Below are 22718 nucleotides of genomic sequence, written 5' to 3' on the forward strand. Positions count from 1 at the left end.
TTGTATCAGTGAGTGTATAATTGTATCTTCAATGGAGCCTGTTTGGTGAGCTTACAGTCTATGGCTATTGCCTTGTCCAACAGTACATACCTGATGTTGCCAGAAAGCTCAATGCCCTAGGATAGTGCTGAAAAAACATTGTCAAGATAGTTAATCTTTTATATTAATAAATTGTATAATTTGGTATCTTCAATGGAGCCTGTTTGGTGAGCTTACAGTCTATGGCTATTGCCTTGTCCAACAGTACATACCTGATGTTGCCAGAAAGCTCAATGCCCTAGGATAGTGCTGAAAAAACATTGTCAAGATAGTTAATCTTTTATATTAATAAATTGTACAGTTCGGTATCTTCAATGGAGTCTGTTTGGTGAGCTTACAGTCTATGGCTATTGCCTTGTCCAACAGTACAGACCTGATGTTGCCAACAAATTGTGTAAAACAATTTCTTTTTAACACAATTTTATTTCTACATGAAAGCCCAAACCTTAAACTATTTTTCGACATAGTTTCCACTGATGTTCAAACACTTGTCATAGCGGGTGATCAATTTGTCTATACCCTCTTTGTACAAGGTTCTCACTGACGAATGTAACCACGACTCCACAGCAGTCTTCGCTTCATCGTCAGTTTCAAAACGATGACCGCCTAGCTCGTGCTTCATATGCAGGAACAAGTGGTAATCAGACGGTGCCAAGTCCAGGCTGTAGGGCGGGTGATCGAACTGCTCCCAATGTTATTGTCGAACCAATGTTAGTGTCATCAGCGGTATGGGGCCGAGCATTGTCATGGAGCAACACGATTCCATTACTGAGCATTCCTCTCCGTTTGTTTTGAATTGCCCGCCTTAGTTTTCTTAAGGGTTAGCAATACCTTGTTGCATTAATGGTTTCACCTCTTGGGAAAAAATCAATCAGAAAACACCTTTCTGATCCCAAAAGATAGTGCACATGATTTTTGTGCAGACATTGTCGTCTTGGATTTTTGTTTCTTTGGGAATTACGTGTGTCGCCACTCCAATGACTGCTGTTTGGACTCTGGTGTGATATGACGGACCCAAGTTTTATCACCTGTCACAATTTTGTTTAAAAAATCCTAACCATCATCACTGTACTGTGTGAGAAAAGTCAAAGTACTTCGGAGTCTCTTGATTTTGTGCCCGTAAGTGAGTATTTTTGGAACCCATCGGGAACACAGCTTGCGATTACCTAAGCAGTCCGTAACAATTTCAAACAAAAGAGTACGTGAAATTTGTTGGAAATCGTCAGATAACGTTGCCATAGTAAAACGTCTGTTCTCTTGGATTTTTTCGTCAACTGCCCTCACCAGATCATCTGTGACAAGAGAAGGCCGTCCGCTCCGATTCTCATCATGCACATTTGTTCGACCGCCGTTGAACATTTTCACCATACCTTCACTCATCACTTCCCTGTAAACATCTCGAAGTTGACGATAAATTTCAGCTGATTTCACATTCCTTACATTCAAAAATGATATTACAGAACGAATTTTATAATCTGCGGGATCACTAATTGTCTTAAACATTTTAAACGTTCAGAGAAAACTGAAAACACATCATAGAACACCTAAAATGGCGTGAGTCGATAGCCAGTGAACAAGGATGACTAGTGGGGATGCGCGGAACATCCAATGCAGCGCTATGGCGGCAGTGTAATAAAATGGAACTTACTTTCTGAACCCACCTCGTATAACTATCCTCTGATTACAACAATATATAACACTATGGGATTTGGGTTTGATATGCATATTCTATAAGAGAAATGGTAAACCTCTTGATTTTTGTTTTCTTGCAGAGGTTTCGTCTGCCACTTACAAGGATAAGGTGTATTACTTTCCAGACTATTAATCAATTTTTTTACTTTGTTATGTAATGTAACTTTGACTCATCAACATTGAACTTTTTCATTACATCTTTATATTATATAAAATGATATTGTAAAAAATCATTAATCTCGTTCCATCTTTTGTTTTAAGTATTCCACCAACACTTAACTAGAAAAATGTAACGTTAGCTGGATTTTATGCACTGCGTTTACATTTTTTTTAAATTCTTTTGTCCTAGTGTGTTAATTTATATTTAAAACTTCCTCTTGCCACATAGATACATTCACGTTTTTGGTTCATTGAGCTGGTTTTCATACCAGTGATTAAATAATAAAAGTCTACTTACCAAATCACAAAAGATGATGTATGTGTAGGGGTAGTTATGCTACACGTGTTAATATGTCTCATAATAAAATGCCATATGCTTGTTTAAATACTTTAAATGCTTATACAAATTTATTTAGTCTGCTATTCTCTCATTGCCATCATGATTGCCCCTAAGAACAATATAAAAATGTTCCATAATGCTCTGCCAAACCCCATGGAGTGACATGCACCATCATCGAACTCAGTGTTGCATATATAGAAATGAAGCTTTATAAAAAAATGTCAAGTCTATAATCTTTTTTTGAGATATTATGCAGACAGACAGACAAAAATTAAATTGTACTAACCTCTCAAGTGATAGGCTTTATTAACACTCAGGAAATACGCCTTGCCACAGTTTGGTATTTTTTATTCTTAAAAGTTATTTGCAAGATTTAACCTTAATCAAATCAGAAACTTACAGAAGCCTCTAAAAATCCTACCATTATAAAGGATCTGGATGAAATACCTACCTATATGAGTCAGCAACAAATTGGTCATCAAACGAACTGGTATTGGCAAATAGTGTATTCCGTCTTTTGCCCTCCTGGAATAAAATAAGTTGGTTATCTCTGTAGACTGTTTACAGCATCTCAGAACATAATATTCACTTTTTACAAATTTTAAACCAATTTGTAATCCAGAAATTAAAAACCTCTAAATATCAAATTCTCCTTAAAAATTGATATTGTGTCCATGATAAATGTATGGTTGTAAGTACAGTACATTGCTGTTAGGTTGTAAACTACAGTATAAGCCAACTGTTTTGATATGGCGATTGTCTATTACTAAAGAAGAAGAATTTATTTTAGATCTTGATCAAACGTCTAACTAGTGATGTTTCAAAGTCGAATCCTGAATCGATCAACAGGATTCAACAATTCAACCTGCACAGATCTGCCACGTCAATTATCAACTGATCAGCAGTACACTAATTACTGATCATTAAAATGTGTTTTTGCCATACGAGGTGTGTTCAAAAAGTATTGCAAATTTTGTGTATTTTCAAAAATTGTTTATTTATTCGTGAATATCTATTTTGTCCCCTTCAAAGTAATCCCCCTGGGATATTATACACTTGTGCCAACGTTTTTTCCAGTCTTCGAAACACTTCAAAAAAATCATTATTTTGTATTTTGTTCAGCTCCTCCTTCGATGCTGTCTTTATCTCGCCAATCGTGGCGTAGCGACGTCCTTTCATGGGCCTCTTCAGTTTCGGGAACAAGAAAAAGTCACAGGGGGCCAGATCTGGGGAATACGGTGGCTGCGGTATTATTAGTGTGTTGTTTTTGGCCAAGAAGTCGCATACAAGCAGCAATGTGTGAGCAGGGGCGTTATCGTGGTGCAAAAGCCAATTTTTATTTTCCACGAATTCGGGCGTTTCTGGCGGATTGCTTAGTGCAAATTGCGCATAACTTGCAGGTAATATTCCTTATTCACCGTTCTACCTTGTGGCAAGAACTCATGATGCACCACGGCCCTACAATCGAAGAAAACTGTAACCAAAACTTTCACATTCGACCGAACTTGGCGTGCGGCAGCTTCCATTAAGATGATTGAGCTTTGGTTTCCACGTCATAACCATAAACCCACGATTCGTCACCAGTTATGACCCTCTGGAGCAAATTCGGGTCGTCGCGGACAGATTCCAACACCTCATTAGCAATGTTCATGCGATCCTGTTTTTGATCGAAATTGAGCAATTTTGGTACGAATTTTATGGAAACCCGTCTCATGCCCAAATTATTGATGAAAATCGAATGGCACGAGCCAATCGATATGCCTAGGTCCTCAGCAATTTCTCTAACAGTGATTCTATGATTGGCCAATACCATTTGCGGCGAGTGCCGCTACAGTTTTGAATTTGGCGCGCGTTATCCGTCTGTTGCCGCGAACGCTATAGCCAGCTGCGCCGACCTCTAGCCTTTAGCTCAAACAATAGGAGCCTCCTACCATCCGGAATTCTTCCGGACAGGTTCTGGTAGGATGGTTCCTGCTAAGTTTTCAGGCTGTGTCCGGAGGTTGTGCACACAGGGAGTCGTTGTGCAGCTTTCGAGCAGGGTGGACCGGGAGAAGTTAGCGTGGGTGGTCTAGATTTTAGTAGTATTTTGTTAGGGAACCTTTCGGAACTATACCCAAATTATTAGTATTTATTTAATCATCAAAGCTGGTTAGGTTTTGGAATAGACGGAATCTAGTGGCGGATCCACGGATTATTCCTCTATAAGGTCCCACCTTCCGGTCGCGACGCCACGAGGTCGCACATTTTCTTCACTTCATCAATTTTTCCGTCTGTTGTTGAAGTGCTCAGGCGTCCGGCACGCTCGTCGTCGTTCACATCTGCCCGGCCTTCTGAAAACATTTTATAACACCGATAAACGTTGCTTTTGTTCAAAGTAGCTTCTCCGTATGCCACAGTCAACAATTAGAATGGATCCGCACACTTTATTTTTTTCCCTTGGGGCGGCCTACTGCCATGCACTTAAGCCTCAAGGGCTTTTTGCGCACCCCGGAAACACACCAAGAGGCCCACCAGTCTACAACTTCAGCAGTTCAACAAACCGCCGAAAATAATCTATCAAGTCCTCCTGGGAAAATTCACCACTCCTGTCCAAACTACCAAAGATGGCATACCGCTCTCTTGCTATTGCAGGGCAATCAAAGAGCAGGTGCTCAGCAGTCTCCTTCTGCTCATTACACCTTCCACAGAGCAGATCCTCCTGAAGGATGCCGACTCTGTGAAGATGCTTTCTCAGGTGACCATGCCCCGTAATGAGACCAATGACCTTAGAAGACATTGATCTGTTTAATGAAAGAAGGTCCAAAGCCACCCTGGAAGAAGGTGACTGTAATACCATTCTACTCACTCTCAAACCCGGATGCAACCTCCATCTTCTCTCATGCTCCACGCGAATCCATTTCGAGACAACCCTAGAGGATTCACACCTTGGAACACCGCAGAACGGTTGAGGGCCCGTCATAATTGTGGCTGAGCCCTGATTGGCCAGGGCATCAGCTCTTTTGTTCCCAAGAATCCCCTCATGACCAGGAATCCAACAAACGGTTACATTGTTGATTCTGGCAAGGGAGGAAACGGCCTGATAGCAATCCCAAACCAGTTTGGATTTGATCATGCAAGAATCCAGCGCCATCAGCGCTGCCTGACTGTCCGTGAAAATATTAATCGTCTTGCTCCTATATCGCAGACGAAGATTCTCACGAGCACATTCCATAATAGCTGCGACCTCCGCTTGAAAGACTGTCGGATACGGACCCATAGGGACCACCAGCTCCTTACATGGTCTCACTCCCAGAATTCCAGCGCCTGTGCCGCTTTTTGTTTTAGAGCCGTCTGTGAACCATTCGAGCTCCGCTGGTGGAAAAGGTTTCCTTCCCTCTGACCAATCATCCCTTGAGGGTAAAATAATCCTAAAGGGTTTGTCAAAGAAAAACTTTTGTGGCATCTGATCAGAGATCATGAGCAGAACATCCTCCTGTATCAGAGTGCTAATTCTGCAGTGCCCACCGCTGCAGCCCGACCAGAGTCCCATCTGCTGAAGACAGTAGGCACTCCTCCTGGCCATAGCCCGAATGACAATGTCCAGAGGGGCAAGGTTAAGACAACAGTCCAGAGCCACGCCTGGCGCACTAGGAAAAGCCCCAGTGATAGCAAGGCAGGCCATCCTTTGGATACCCGCCAGACGAGCTACCACCGTCTTGGCCTCCGTTTTTAGCCACCAGACGACAGCTCGGTACATTAGTGCAGGTCTGACCACGAAAACATAAAGCCAGTATAAGAGCCTCGGCTTCAGTCCCCAGGGCCCACCTATCACACATCTGCATTGCATTAGAGACCACTTCCCCCTGGCAATGACCCTTTCTAGATGAGGTCCCCAGTTTAGAACCCTATCTAGGATCACGCCCAGGTGCTTGACCTCAGACTTCAGCTCAACGGGAGAGCCTTTGAATAGAAAGGGACCAATGCCCTCCATCTGGCGCCTCCTGGTAAAGGCAACCACAGCAGCCTTGGTGGGTTTGACAGTGAGGCCAACCTCATCGCACCAATTTCCCACCATGTTCAGAGCAGCATTGGTCAGTTCCGTGATTGTTGTGTTGAACTTGCCACTCACAAGGATCACAATATCATCTGCGTACCCTTGTGCAAAGACACCGCTGCTATTCAAAGAATTTAGCAGGTCATCCACAACCAGGTTCCACAGAAGAGGAGAGAGGACGCCACCCTGCGGACAGCCCCTCGTAGTCTTCGCATTAACACTTGCTCCCATGAGGGTTGTAACAACAACCCTGTCCATGAGCAAGGCCCCTATCCAGTCACACACCTGACCATCAACACCATGTCCTGAGACCGCATTGATAATCGCCTGAGTGGCTGTATTGTCAAAGGCTCCTTCAATGTCTAGAAAGACTCCTATGGCTACCTCTTTTGCCGCCAGCGTCTTCTCAATCCTGCATACCAATTGATGCAGGGCCGAGTCGCATGACCTTCATGGAGTATAGGCATGCTGGTTAGGATGTAGAGGTCGCTCCAAAAGAGCTCCCTCCCAAACAAACCTGGCAACCATTTTCTCCATGGTTTTAAGAAGGAAGGACGACAGGCATATCGGCCTGAAAGACTTCGGCCGATCCATGCCCGCCCTCCCCTGCTTCAGTATGAACACCACTCTGGACACTCTCCAGGATAGTGGGATGTACCTGAGAGCCACGGAGGCTCTGAACAGTCTGCACAGCTGGGGAAGGGAATATCCAACCCCCGATGCAAGCAAACCAGTCTCACCCCGTCACCCCCAGGAGCTTTGTAAGGACTGAAAGAGTTGATAGCCCATTCAATCCTTCTGAAGGTCACAATACGGTGCGCCAGACTCCACTGCAAATGGGTGGCGCGGCCCGCATGTCTCCCCTCACTGTCGGGTGGTTGATTACCCTCATGAACAATACAGTCCGGGAAGTGTGTTCCCATCCGCGCATTTAATTTCGTTTTTCACACAAAATTTGATACAGGTTCTTTGTTCCTTTTTTTTGAATACGTAAAAATCGAAGACGAACCAAAACACATGCAAGCAAAGCAGCTGTCAACAATTAACTGAACATTCAAAATGGCCGAAATTGTCAACATAAATGAGAGACATATGTACCAACATAATGCCACAAAAAAAATCGAAATTCGAATATACATAACCCGCGAAAATTCAAAATTCGCGATATTTTTTGAACACACCTCGTACTTTGTATTTTTTTGAATTCCATAATTAAATAACCTAATTGATAAATTATCATACGTTTGTAACTAATATGTTTGTACTTTGTTTATGAAAATAGTAGATTGACTTAATTAGCAAACTATCATGCTCTTTTGTTTCACTTGCATATGTATTTTCTCGGTTTATGTTTGTGTCTATACAAAGATGTCAGCTACTCAAGGAGAAGCAAACAGATGATCGCTAATCTTTATTTACTTCGCAATTTTTGTAGTTTCATCAGTGTTTCCTGTATAACATATAAATTGTTAATATTTTCTATATCATGACTAAGGATAGGTTGAAGTTTCAAAATACATTTAAAAATTAGTTTAAAATACACTTTATAAGTGGATACAAATTTATGTCCATACTTCATATTCAGATTATATGCATATATTATGAAAGCTCATATTATAATATATTACAGCTGCTTCTTTGAACCTCTGGAAAACCCTTCAAAATAAGAAGGGAGTGCTGTTATTCTTGGATTATTTTTGTATATTATCAGACAGTCTTAAAACATTTAAGAATGGAAAAAAATTGGATTAGTGATGATTTTGCTTAAATCATAGTTAGGCTAAAAAAGAGCTATTAGGACTCTAGAAAACTGGAAATCAATTTTTAAGTTTCAGAATCGAATTTGAAAAATGAAAATTCTGGACTTGCTCATCTAAGAACTAAACAATTACCTGTGCATCTGCATGCGGGTGTGGTAGTGGTTATCCAGCACATCAAAGCCATGGCTGACCACTAACTCTCGTGCAAAAGTATTGGCTTCCATCACTTCAAATCTCAGCAGTGGCTCCATGAACTCTATCTGAACATGCAACAAAACATGTTCTTATTACTGTAGAACGTACCATCACACGCAAACTGGTTGATTATCGCAATGAGCCAATTCTTGAAACTCAAACTTTTATACAACACTTGATTAGTATACACATAAATAAATCCATCTCTTAAGTTTTGAAAATAACATTAGTGGCCTAAACATAAACAAAAGCATAGTTACAAAAGACTAAAATAGATACTTCTTTAGACACCATGAAACATCTACAGAGTGAAATGAGAAATCTCGAATGATTCAAATTAGGTATTCAATTAATATGTAAATAACAACAAAATAATTATGTTAGTTACAACTTAAGACATTTTTAAGAAGTTATTAATATCTAATCAATGAACATGAATTGTAATATTACGTGCTATTTAACATTATTTACTAAGGAGTTATCACAAATTAGCAACATTTCAGTTCTTTTAACACAACATGACTAATTTAGTGACTTTGCTAATGAAAAGGCATGTCATAATTGTGCCATTAAAATAAATTGTAGTATAGTTGTGACAAAAATTAGTTAATTTATTTATATTTATATTAATTTAAGTAACTATTAAGACATCTGACTGATAAATTTAAAAGATTTTTAAGCCTCTGGGGAAACAACAAAACAAACCAGGCTTATTATTAAATCATATAAAATTGACTAAGGAAGTTTTTTAATAATAAAATTGCTTTAACAATTTTTTACAATATCATAACTAATTATGATATGAGTTAGCAAATATGGTTATTTAAAAGTTCTAATTAAAAAACGAACCAATTTGTTACATTAAAAGAAAGGAGTACGCCAAAGAAAATTGCATAACAGGCTTCGCTGAGATTACTTGCAAAATAACAAATTAAAGCACGTTTCATTGTTTTGCGGACAGATAGACAGACAATCATATACGAGGGGTATTAGAAAAATAAGGTTCCCTATGCCGCCGAGACAGTATGCGATATGTTGGGAGAAATCTGGCAACACTGCCTTACTCATCAGCTGTCCCTCTCTCTATCCATACCACTCGCACCTCGCTACGTCCAACAAGGCCGGCCTAGCTGCCTTCGAAGATGGAGCTCCCTATCGTTGTTACCACCAGATGCGAAAGTCAAACTCAAGAACTGCTGACAAATTTTGGCTGGACTATTGTGCCCCATCCCCCCTATAGCCCAGACCCAGCCCCAAGTGATTATCACTTATTCCCAAAATTAAAGGAACACTTTAGTGGACAACGCTTCAGTACCGATGATGAAGTCAAGGAAGAGGTTACTCAATTCCTCAAAGGATTGGCAGCAGAATTCTACAACATGGGGATAGAAAAGTTGGAGCATCGTCTACAAAAGTGTTTGGACAGAAACGGTGATTATGTGGAAAAATAGCTTAACTTTTAAGTTTTAAATTTATGTATAACACTAAGTAGAAATATAGAGCTGTCTATTTTAAAAAATCATGGGAACCTTATTTTTCTAATACCCCTTGTATAAAAGAAATTTTATAATCAACCAGCAGACAAAAGAGAAATTATGTCAGCATATTAAGTGATAGGCTTCAATGACGTTAGGAATTAATGGTTGAAGACATGCATTATCATATATAAAATATATTTAGAAAGAAGAGAAATATAAAAATATGTAAAGTTTAGCTAAATTATATAAATTTTTGTAATGTGCTTCAAAATTGGCTTGACTCTTTAGGCAAGTACTTATGGAAAATGGGATGGCATGGAAATGGTTAATAAATTGTCAATAATATTATAAAAATAGAATATTACAAAGGTAATGACTACCATATAGCCGACAGCAAAGTCAGGTAGTATGGTGACGGCTTATCTTTTTTAACAATACTTACTTGTTTTATAATGAGTCCTCCTTGTACATGAGGAGCAATGGGTAGAGCAGTCGTCCAGATGACCAGACAATCCTTGGGCAGATTTCGACTCATCAAACGCATCAACCTGACCATATTGTCCTTGTATTCAGGCACTCCATTGGGCCCCCATCTAAAACAGTAATTGAAAATTCTAAAAATACCTTACTGAGTAAAAACCACAGTGGATTATAATAAAAATACAAGAAAGCCACATCAACAATTTATTCATGATCTTCCTCTATGTTTCTCTGCAAATTAATTCCAAGAGATTATCAGGATAGCTGGTTTCATTAGTACACTATGACATAGGATTCATATGGCACAGATTCTGTCTTTGCCGGTATAACAATTCTGATTGATGCCATCTCATTTGCCTTATTAGGTGTCTGCATCAGTGAATAAATGGACACCTAACATTTATGGAACAAAAAAAAACATAGCAAACATAAGTAACTACACAGAGATTCCTGGACGACACAACGTCAATTGACAAATCTAGTCATCACACCACAAACACTAATGTTTCGAATAAGGTGGTGTCTTCTCTGGCTGACAATTTACTGTTCTATCGCTGACTTACTAGCAGAAGAACTGTAATATATTATTTTTCAATGGGAGCCAGATAATGAAGAGAATATGAATAGGAAACTCATAACTAAGACACATTTTTTTTAAATTTTACATAACATGTTATTGGTTTTATTTCCATCACATACACTATGACACTCTAGTTGGACTCCAATGCAATGCGAGAAGATAAAAACATTTAAAGCTCATGAGCTCTGGCTCAACCAGGAAATGACCGACATGAAGCTTTAGGTTCAGCAAAGCAAGCTGGGGATCGATTGAACGATCAAATGCCTATCAGCAGCAGGATAAGTACTGCGTCTTATAATTACACTGCTCATGACTGGCTCATTTTCTCTACCACACTATAAAACCGACTAAGGAACGCAAAAGTATTCACCATATTATTACTGGTTTTGCTTTAGACTTGCCTTTTGCAACTGCTGAGCCACTAATGATACGTCCATTATTGATATACAATAGGTCAAACGCTACTAAAGTATTTTATTACCGAAAATAACCCAATCTATAAGAAAATAGCTGCAAAATCAATTTTAATTTTAGTAATGAGTTAGGTAGGGTTTACATTTGGTGACCAAATTGGCCATTTCTGGACAAGGCCGCTGGGTCACTTGATGTACATTGATATTAGCATTCTTTAGCTTGAATCTCATGTTAAGCTAGGTGTGATTTCAAGTAAATTTTTATTTAATTTATCATTTCCTTTCAAGGTCATTCGGTTATTTAGCGTAAGTTGGACCAGCGTTCATCTGATGTTCTTAGTTTCAATCTTAATTTGAGCAGGTGCAATTTCAAATGAACCAGATTTCTATTTAGTATATAATTTCTTTTCAAGGCTGCCAGACATACACTCTTTTATTTTCAATATTTTCGAATCGCTTGATCTTTCTTGAGAGATTTTAACTAAACTAACAGCTCACTCCTTCTCTTTCAATTAAAGCTGGCAACGACGAACGCTTGTTGTCAGTTGATCAACCCTGCATCAATGGGTGTGCAGAAAGAAAAATGCCTTTGGTGTTTTTGTGAACATCGAAAGGGCTTCAGGTGGTTTTTGCTGCAGTATTGGAACATGACATTGATAGTCAAGTTTGTATTAGTATAATAACAACTATTGGCTGCTCCCCACGATAGTGTCCTTTCTCCTCTCCTGTGGAACTTGGTTGTTCACTAAACAATAGTAGTGGTGTCTTCTTAAAGTTTACATTGTGTTATTCTTGTAACTGGTAAGAAAGTTAACTAAAGCCCTGAACACAGTACAAAAATAATATACATGCTGCATTTGAAAATTTAATACACTTAAGCTTCGATGCTTGAGAGAATTCCCCTTTGGTTTTGTAAGATAAACAAGCGTAATTCTACTTACATAAATAAGTTGTCTCACTTCACTCACATTCCACAATACTTTTGAATGGCAATTTTTGTTTTTTCATAAAATGTATAAGAAAATATACAGTTTTTTGTGGGAGAGTGTTAATCTATTATCACTATTTTCATACATAGTAATAGCAGTGTATAGTATAGATTGAATAAGATAGAACTATCTACATTTAAACTTAATATTTATAAATCTGTAAAAATTCATAATACATAGATTTATAAATCTCCTTATAGAATAAATGTCAGATACTTAATTGTGGCCATGTTCATTTTAATTAATCTCTTCAAAACATTCACTGCTAACAATCTATTGAAACTAATTAGGCATGCTAAACATTTTTAGCGCATATTGCAACAATGGTCGAAGGTCCCCGATCAGAGATGGCAGCACCTGGAGTGTGTTTGAAATGTCTCCGATCGGAGCCATTAGCAGTAAATATGTAATATTGTTCTTATATCTTCAACACTGGTATTTAATAATTCATCTGCTAATTACATGAGCTTGCAATCCAAAAAGATTTTTTTAATATATTTTATCCACAATGCTTATGAGACTGCTTATGGTACAAAACGTTTTAATCATACACAAGTGTCCCTCTATGAACAACAAATACTTCTTTAAATGAATACTTGGATTGTTTGATACATCAGTCCTTCCTATAATAATACTTAAAATAAACTCTGCAATGTTTGAAATTTAAAAATAAACATCATTATACTAACTCAAAAACCTCCAGACGCTTTGAAATGACAGCTGTTCCAAATCCAAAGTAAGTTTTAACACAAAATATTTTTAAAAGACTGCTGTTTCAAAACTGCTGAAGATAATTCAATAACTTTTTAATATTTTAAAAATAAATTAAATGTTTTTATAAAATATCTATTTATTAAATGCCCACAAACAGTTTTGAAGTAATTACTAAAATTGTATTGTAATGCAAAAGACAGATAACGGAAAACTTAATGAGATATGAACAATGTTAAAAGAAAGTTTGTTCATTTTCATATGAAGTATGTGTGTGGGCCAATCAAATATTTAGTCCAGGACCTGCCAAAGCTGACTGTCCCTGCAGAAGCATACTACATAATCTAATATTTTTATCAAATTAAAAACACACATCACTTGCCAGGGTTTCATGTAGCCTCCAGTGCTATCACAGATTAAATTTAGTATTTGGTAAGGTAGACTGTTAATGTTACCAGCACAACTGTCTAACTAACTAAGCTAATTAGCTAGACAAACTTAAACTGTTTACACAAATTTTATGAATTATAATTTAATACAAAATACAACTTGTATGTTTACAATTTAGTGTATACTGTAAAACTAAACCCTTCAGACATGTAGAGCAATTGTTATATTCATAATAGCAAAGATCATACAGCTATTAATGTTCAAAAGCCAGCGAATTAACAATTAAATATTACCGATTAATGTCCCATAAGCAGGAGTTAATAACAATAACGTTTGGTGCTGATCTTGTGCCATCCCCGATGCTACAGAAAAGCTCCTCAATGTGGGAGTTGTAGCAGCGAGAGATAAACATGAAGTCCAATGTCGTTTTGTTGTTGGCATCCTAAACATGACCAAAGCAACATGTAGTACACTTGACAACAGATACTGCAATAAAGAATATATTTCATACAACCCTGATACTTTTCTTGTTACCACAGAAAAGCACTTTGATGTGGTAATTGAAATAGGAGATAACAACATGTATTTATACTATCTTGGTAACAGTACTGCAACCAGGAATATTATTTATAAAGCTCTGAAACTATTCCTGATACCACTGAAAACACGAAAGCTAAAACTGCATTGATTGAAAGCCAGTAAATAAGGAAAATGAGTCCGCATGCACGAGACGCTGTACACAAAGGCGGTACAATGAAACGGAACATATATTATAATACATCTCATACAAATGATTGACTGGTCATATATTTACTAAAGAATACTTAAACAGTTAAGCTGCTGTTGCTGTTAACCACATGTGTCACACGTCACAGCAGTATTGGACGGCATATCGCTCTCAAACTAAGAAAATCAAGTATAAATAAGTGCATACAGTCATAATATACATCCAACCAATCGGTTATAATTTTATCCATCTTTTAAACTTCGTAAAATAACATGTTGGCCCATTCAGTCAACAATTTATATAAATGTTAAATATAATAAACTACCCGAGTCATAACTAACATAAAAATCTTCCAATTCACATTGTTTTGAAACATTGCTTACACAATTAACTTCTTGACATATTTCAGCCTTGCTGTCGAGTGTAATCTTCAGTTAACAGATGTTAAACCGAAACTGAATTATTTCAAGAAGTTAATTGTATAAGCAATGTTTTGATGCTGTAAAAACCGTAAGATATTGATGTTAATGTTTTATAAATATGAGTATACAAACTGCTGAAATAGTAATCAAATATATTCCATTAATGAATAAAAATTGTTTCGCCAATACCTTGAGTAATACACCATGGGATTAAAGTTACAAAATCCCTTTGGCACCTAACGTGGTGACCATAATCTACATAAATTAATTTACAAAAATTCATCTAATAATGATTTTCTGTATTAGGCATGTCAAGGAAATATAAATACTTAACTAATAAAGACAGTACAGTACTGACAACTAAAGCAATTAGTTACAAAAATACACAGACATAAGTAATCGGCTGAGCATTAATAGAGCTTATCATCCAAGGGGCTAGAAAATGTTATTTATTTTTGTATCAGAATGATATCTTGAGAACAAATTGACCTATAAACTTGAAATGTTGAATGAAGCTTCATTTCTATACAGGCAACATCGATTTTGATGATAGTGCAAGTCACTCCATGGGATTTGGCTGAGTGTTGGTGAACATTTTTAAATTTTTCTTATGGGTAACCATGGTGGCAACGATAAACTCACAGAATACATTTGTAAACCAACTGAGTGCAATCATATGATATTTTAACATCTGAAATAGTAACACATGTAACCTGACTATTTGTGAGATATCTCAAAATAAATTTAATCTATATACTTCAAATTTGCATAAAACTTTATTTCTCCGTAGACAAGAATGAGTTCTATGATACACATACAGATGTAAAACTATAATTTACAGGAACTGAATTTCATGTGAAAATCAATGTTTTGGTTAAAATACTGCCTGTGAAATAGTGAAAAAAATAAATATGCAAAAGAGGATTATTGTTTTTGTTACTTTCATTAGAAACAACCCTCATCATTAAGTAATTTAACCAATTAACTAACAAGTAAACCATTAATAAACCATATAGTTCAGAACATTTAGTCTCAACCACACAATATGTGCATCAGCTGCTTCATACGTTTACATATATCTCCAGTTTATTTACTCAAACCATGCCAATAATACTGAATATTACTTAATATCTTCAGTGATACAAAAAATCAGTAACACAGTGTTATTGATTTTTTGTATCACTGAACGATGGCAAATGTCCAGAAAAATCCATACTTCAACCAAGAACTTAATATCTATTAATTAATAATGACAATCATTGACTAAAAATTCCAATCCAAAACACTTACAATATACCTCCTAACCTCCTGGAAGTTTCGGCCTCTGTGCAGCTTACTCCCTTGAATCAGCTTGTCTCCAAGATAGCTCTCTTCCAGCTAAAAAAATGTATTAAATGATGTTTATGATCAGTATAAAAGCATTTGAAATTGTGAAGGGAAGTAACTCATTTTTAATATTGTAACTTTGCACTTTATATTATATTTTAATTGAAATTGCCAGCTGAATCTAGTAAATTTTCAGACACTAAAACTTTTCTTGGTTACAACAATGTTTAATGGCAGCAAAGAAATCTACTTTTGTTAAAAAAAGTTATTTTTTAATAAAAAAATACTCCTTCCAGCTATATCAGTAGAAAAGTAGAGTTCACATACGTTTCTTATCATTTTAAAATGTCACTGAAGCTGCATTATTAGTTTAGTCTTTTATTTTGCACAACACTGATGGTACAATAACTCTCAAGGGTGGCTTGTTAATACGCAGTGTGGCTGGACAGAAACCAGACTAAGGCTGAATATATTTTACTAACAATATTTACAATTTTATATTATCCACTTCAACGCACTCCCTCCTCAGTCTCTAAATCGCTCCATGTGAATTTTCCACTGTGCGTAGGAATGCTACAGATAATTTTTTGTAATCCCGTTCATGACTTCGGTTATTTTTTTCTCTTAACTGCTTCAACAGTCTCAAATCTCATTTCTTTTAAAGCTAACTTGAGTAAGGAATAAAAATATCAAAGGGTACCAAAGTCAGGTGAGTAAGGTGGATGGTCAAAGACGGGGTATTATGTTTGGCTAAACACGTCTTGACTTAGAAAGCATTGTGAACTGGGGTATAGTCCTGTTGGAGGATCCATGAATTTGTTTTTCTACAAATTATTCCGTTTCTCCTGTACATACCCTAACGTAAGGTTGTCAGAATGTAGTAATGCTGATTCACTGTTTGCCACTTGTACCCAATCAATGTGCACCACCCTTTGCTATAAAAAAACAATGATCAATGCTTTTATAATTAAAAAAAAAAATTGATCACCAATTTTTTCATTCGTACTTTTTTTGCTGTGAAGAATCAGTTAATTTTCTAGGATGACAAAACAAATTCTTTGGTATTCCGTCTGTTCAACCCTGAGACACTTTGAACCATTTTTGAACACACTTTGTTCCTGTTGAAATTTTCATCAAGAATCTGCCTAAAACTTTCCTTGTCGATTCCTGTTAACTCAGACATTGCTCTGACAGTTAAACAGCGATCTTGTCGAACAAGATTACCGATTTTTTCCATGTTACCATCATTTTTTGCTGACAATGGTTTGCCAGTACATGTGACATTACTTGAATCTTCATGGCCATCTTTAAACTGTTTAAACTACTCAAACACTTGAGTTCGTGATAAACAATCATCACAGTACACTTGTAAAATTTGTAATGTTTCACTTTCAAATTTTCCAAGCTTAAAAAGACATTTGATATTCACTCTTTTTTTTCGGGACACTCGACATTTTTCCGGTGCAGTGACAAAACATTAACAGAATATAATTGACGCTATGGGTAGAATAGGTGCAGAAGCCAGACAAAACTCGAGTAGCAGATGGAGGGAGTAGTCACATGACCGGCCATACGATGTTTAGCCTTATTGCATTCGTTCTGTGGCTACAACAATATTAATACAGATATTTTCTAGCACACCTCATAGACTATATACAACACTTCCAAATATTTAGAAACCTTACAAGACAAAAATCATTACAAGTATTAAAGCATATAAATTGTATGCAAAACCATGGACATGGTTTAGTTACAGTCAATTATGTTTGTAAATATATTCAAATTAATGATATTGCATTTATTCAACTTAAAAGCTACTATTTCGAAGCCTTAAAAATTTTCAAAACATTTCACTTAATACCTTCTTTTTAGAAACATGTGATTTTGGGCCTGTGGTGTTTAATTAAAATCTCTATTCGAATAGCCACCATCTTTAACTTTTTTAGTAGTAAAACTGTTTAATGAACTCATTCAAGCTATGTGCAAATATTGTCTCTGTGCCAAATTTAGTTTGTATCTATTACACACTATGGCAATTACCATGTTCACAGTTATTTGAGAAATGTTGTACGTTATACACACTATCTACTATTATAAAATTATACAGCCACTATCTGAAAAATTTTAAGTGATGTCAAAAACCACATAAGAACAAACATTATTGTGAACTTCCTGAGAATTTAAAACACTGTTTTGTTTTGCTGTATGATACATAGTAACTGAAATTTAATTATTCTCTTTCAAAAAATTGAATGGGCACCATCTTGAAATCTTAAGTGACATTTAAAAAGCTGTTTATAATTACCTAATATTTTTATAAAACACGCTTTTATAAGCCACTTTGGGCCTATATTGGAAAATTGCTGGGGTAAAATTTCAACACAAATATAAATGGCTGCCATCTTAAATTTTTTATTTTAACCAACTGGTTAACAAACTCATTCAAGTTATGTGTAAATTACTGGTTATGTACCAAATTTAAACTGGATCTATTAAAATTACGGCAGTTATCGTTTTAAAAATTTAGGGATTCATTATATTGCATAAACCCATTTATATGTGCATATATACATTTTCAAATTATGATTTTGAGGACAATGATGAGAGAAAAACAATCTTCTGAAAATCTCGTTGTGAGGGTGATTGCAGTAGGCAGATTACTATGAAATCTACTTAATAACTTGATATAACTGAGGCCAAATAACTTACTCTGCTTTTAAGTTTAGAATATTGTATGAGAGTGTTGGAGTTGAGCAGCCAGACCATATCTTTGTATTGAGCACGGATATCTGGAACAAGACAAGATCACCAATACAAAATCCTCAAAAGCGTTGTATTTTATATTAGTGACACATAACAAAAATAAAATTCTTCAGATGTACAATTCCATGAGAGACACGAACCATGTGTAGGCCAAATGTCCATCATTATCCATCTGAAGATTCATAATCAAGGTTACTGTTTAACAACTATTTGCAAGAATTTAAATCATCCTTTTATAATTGCTCCAAATTATAATATAGATTCAAAATTATAATTTCACCTATCCTGCTTATCTATAACTTGCTTCCACTTTAAGGTATCAAAAATCACTGCTTTTTTATACAGTCTAAATCACAATAGTTATTTTCAAGAGGAATTTGAAGTACAGTAATAGTGAATATGGTACCACTTCTTAGTTCTCAGGATTATGCTGCTGTTATTATAACAAATTCTAAGTTTTCTCATTCATACAGTGTCAGATAGCTGCCAACACAAAATATTGAGAGACTGTTGTGTATGAAAACAATCTTCAGTTGAGATTTGGTGTTTTAACACCTTGGTAAAACTGACACCTACTCATACTTTGGTAGTGTCAGATTGTCATGTTGCTGTTTTCATAAAAATTCAAAGTTTATTTCTGTACATATATATACAAACACACACATACTTGTCTTGTTAAGTATTAATTTTATGAGGTTGAATGTACAAATGTAACAGGTGGTAACACATACAAAAAAACAAAAACTTCAAGTTTGGCAAAACAATGTGAGATAGCAGAATGTAGCTTAAATTAGTTTTTTTCAACTTTCAAAATAAAACACAAATAAAAACTTAGATATAACCATTTTTCCCACAAATTTTGAAAGGCCGTCAACTTTAAAGCTTAAGATTTGTCAAAAAGTACAAGTATAATAAAACTTGTCAACTATTACATAATATTAAAGTGTATTCAAAACTGTAATATTGTTTCTGTATTGGTAAATAATTGAATTAAATGGTGCAGTGTTGAATAATATACAGTAATATAGCGGAAATAGTAGTGAAGTGTCTTAATTTTTAGCCAATTCAAACTAAATTTGGTACTAAGATAATACTGACATATTACTCAGATAAGATCTCTAGCAATAAAGTCTCTCAACCAATAAGATTATCCAATATAAATATATAAGGACAATTTATATTGTCCAATTTCTATTGGACAATATAAATTATCCAATAGAATGTTTCAAAATGGTTACTATTCACACTGCACAATATCACAACATAATTTTATGAGCATTAAATTAGTGTCTAGACAAATGAGTACTTAAAAGCATCAAAATCCTGTTATTCTTTCAAATCTTCCATCAACCAAAGTCAATAATCAATTTGAAACAAACAATTTAAATGCTGATTATAATCTTTGTATGTTTCAAGATGATTAAGAAATAAAAATGAATTATTTTACCATATTAAATCAATTTTTACAGAACTATCAGTTACCCATGGCTTCACCCACCATTTCGTAGGTTCTGCACCTGTATGACCACTTCAGGTTTGAGTGAATTATATTTACGTCAATGTTGAGTTTGACTTTTTCTCTAAAGTGAACTAAGATGGGTTTTATATCAGTCTTTCAATTTATAGTAAAATTAATTGTCTTTTAGATCTAATACTTAAGATTTGATAAAAATGTACAGTAAAAGGTACAGTAACAATCACACTATGTGTTTGTTTCTTTATAAATTTAAAAATAGTGTTAATTTTTTAGAACATTTAGAGCTGGAATTGGTACATTAGTTCAAAAGCACAGATCTTTCTTCTAGCATAGTTCTTGCCAACTGCTTCAAAGGCATTTTGTAAGGGAGATAAGTACTTGCGTAATCGCTGAAATCTAAAACGGCCTTAAAAATATCTGTTATTCCTTAGAGAATTTACTCACAATAAATGTAAACAAACTGAAAATAATAAACAATGTTTACACAGAACAGTTGATTAAATTGGACATGCCGTTTAAATTAATATTTCACAACTTAAGAGAGCGAGATGGGGATGTTCAGCTACTTTGAAGACCAGTGGGCCGTAGCCCGGAGGGTTTTCAAAATAAGAATAGGCCTACATTCATCTTAGGTACCGTAAAAATGTCCATGTAAAATTTTAGCATTTCGGTTGAATACTTTACATGTGAAAGTAAAACAAACAAACAAAGATACTTTCGCATTTATTTATAATATTATTGTTATTGTTATTATGACAGCCATAATACAATTGTTGAAACTACTTCAAGAGATCAAATTTCCCTTCTGGCTTGATTGGAAGAAAGGTAGATTTCACATGTGCTGTTATATTGAATTGTAATAAAAATTGAAATTAACACTAAACAAAAAAATACAATTCCAATTTTTTGTTAAACTGACACACATTTTTGAAAAAATAAATGAGTAAAAAACATTTTCCATATGCCATTCAGTTGTCTTGCAAAAGAGATAGGTTAATGTAGGTCAGTCCATCATATAGTTATTTTCCAAGTAATTTGTAGTCTAATTAAAAGTATTTAACATGTGTCAACAAACAATACATAACACTTGACGTACTTTTCCTTAAGGTGGTATTTAAAACCTTCCTTTATACCTTTTTACTTTTTCATTATTGAAACAAGTAGTGAAACCAAAAACATTTTCAGTGAAACTATAATTTAATTGGTTTACATTAATAAAAAGTTTAACAGCGAAGATTTATTAAGAAGGGAAGGAGTAGTGATACACAGACGAATGGAAAATAACACTGAGACCACCGTGTACACAAGAAGCAAAATAAATTAAAACATTTTTTATCAAATTATCAGTGAATAGAGAGACCTTTAAAATGAGGTTTTTAAAATGAGCTTTCAAAAATGACCCTCCCCCAAACCTCCCAAAAGTGCCATTTTCAGGTATTTTTAGGTGTTAACAATTATTTGCCCGAATTAATTGGGGTCAAAATACGAGGGTATTTGTTAAAACGAAAAAGATAGGTTTGTCAGTTCAACAGATGGGTGGTCTACTTGAATGGGGTTTAGAACATATTTTAATGAAAATGCAGGTGCCTTGAGAAACAAAAATAAACAAATAATGCAAGTCACCAATTGTTATTTGTGACAATCTGATGTAATACAGTTAGTGATTATGACTTTGATATTCTCATAGACGATTCAGAGATTGAAAATGCATCAAATATTAAATTTCTCGGACTGATCATTGATTGTCACTTGAGCTGGGATGAGCACCTTAAATTTGTGCTTGGTAAAATTAGTTCTGGTTTATATGCAATTAGGCAAATGTCTTGTTTATGTACTACTGAAGTGCTAAAACAGATTTATTATGCTCATATACATTCACATATTGCTTATGGCATAGCCATATTCGGTGCTACAACTAAGAAAACCCTAACTGACATTTTAAAGTTGCAAAAACAAGCCATTAGAAGTATACTTTTTTTAAGCTTAAATTCTCAGAATCTGTTAGAAATTGCTTTAAAGAATTAAAAATAATAACAGTTTTTGAAACCATCCTATATTTTAAAAAACAATCATGGCCAACTAATTTATTTAGAAAATAATGTGCATAAATATAACACGCCATAAGAATGAAATCATCAGTGATCATCATAGACTTGAAATATACGCACAAAAAACTATGTATTTCGGGAAAATAATTCTGAAAAATATCCCTCAAAGCACAAAGATGGAAAATAATATTACCAAATTTAAAAGAAAACTAAAAAACTATTTGATTGATTTAGTTTTGTATTCAATAGATGAACTTAAATATGTTTAGTACTTTTTTTTATATATATATATGTAATGTTTGACACTATTCGATGTACCTTATTGTACAACTAATGAATAAAGAATTATTGATTGATTAATAGTGTTTTCTCCTCATTCTAGTAGAGAACTGAGTTACTAACAAAATAGACGTAATATTACACAATACATGATAGCAACGTAAAAACAGCAATTGCATAATTAATCCAATAAAACTATAAATTATAGCTCCATTATAATAAGCGGCCACCTCCACAACAAATCATCGATATTCATGATTATCTACACTACACAATATTTATTGTCTGATTTTTTACAATTGATCCTCGATAATCCGGCATAGCACCAGTTCGGCACTCGGGTAGGGTACGATAAGCGGACCCAGTTTTTTATATTGAACAATGTAGTCTTCGATACCTAATATTCGCATCTCAAAT

General features: G+C 35.2%; 1 protein-coding gene across 1 annotated transcript in view; it reads right to left on the reverse strand.

The window, feature by feature from the left end:
* The window catches only part of LOC124352806 (PC-esterase domain-containing protein 1A-like), a 29374-nt gene that overhangs the window by 2738 nt on the left and 3918 nt on the right, over positions 1-22718 (reverse strand). The window contains exons 2-7 of the mRNA XM_046802487.1: positions 18444-18523; positions 15699-15785; positions 13553-13701; positions 10139-10289; positions 8156-8283; positions 2682-2755 (exon numbers count right to left, since the gene is read on the reverse strand). Coding sequence (XP_046658443.1) covers positions 2682-2755; positions 8156-8283; positions 10139-10289; positions 13553-13701; positions 15699-15785; positions 18444-18523 — 669 coding nt within the window. The remainder of the gene's footprint in view (positions 1-2681; positions 2756-8155; positions 8284-10138; positions 10290-13552; positions 13702-15698; positions 15786-18443; positions 18524-22718) is intronic.

This window comes from Homalodisca vitripennis, chromosome 1 (assembly GCF_021130785.1).
Source record: "Homalodisca vitripennis isolate AUS2020 chromosome 1, UT_GWSS_2.1, whole genome shotgun sequence".
Lineage (NCBI taxonomy): Eukaryota > Metazoa > Arthropoda > Insecta > Hemiptera > Cicadellidae > Homalodisca > Homalodisca vitripennis.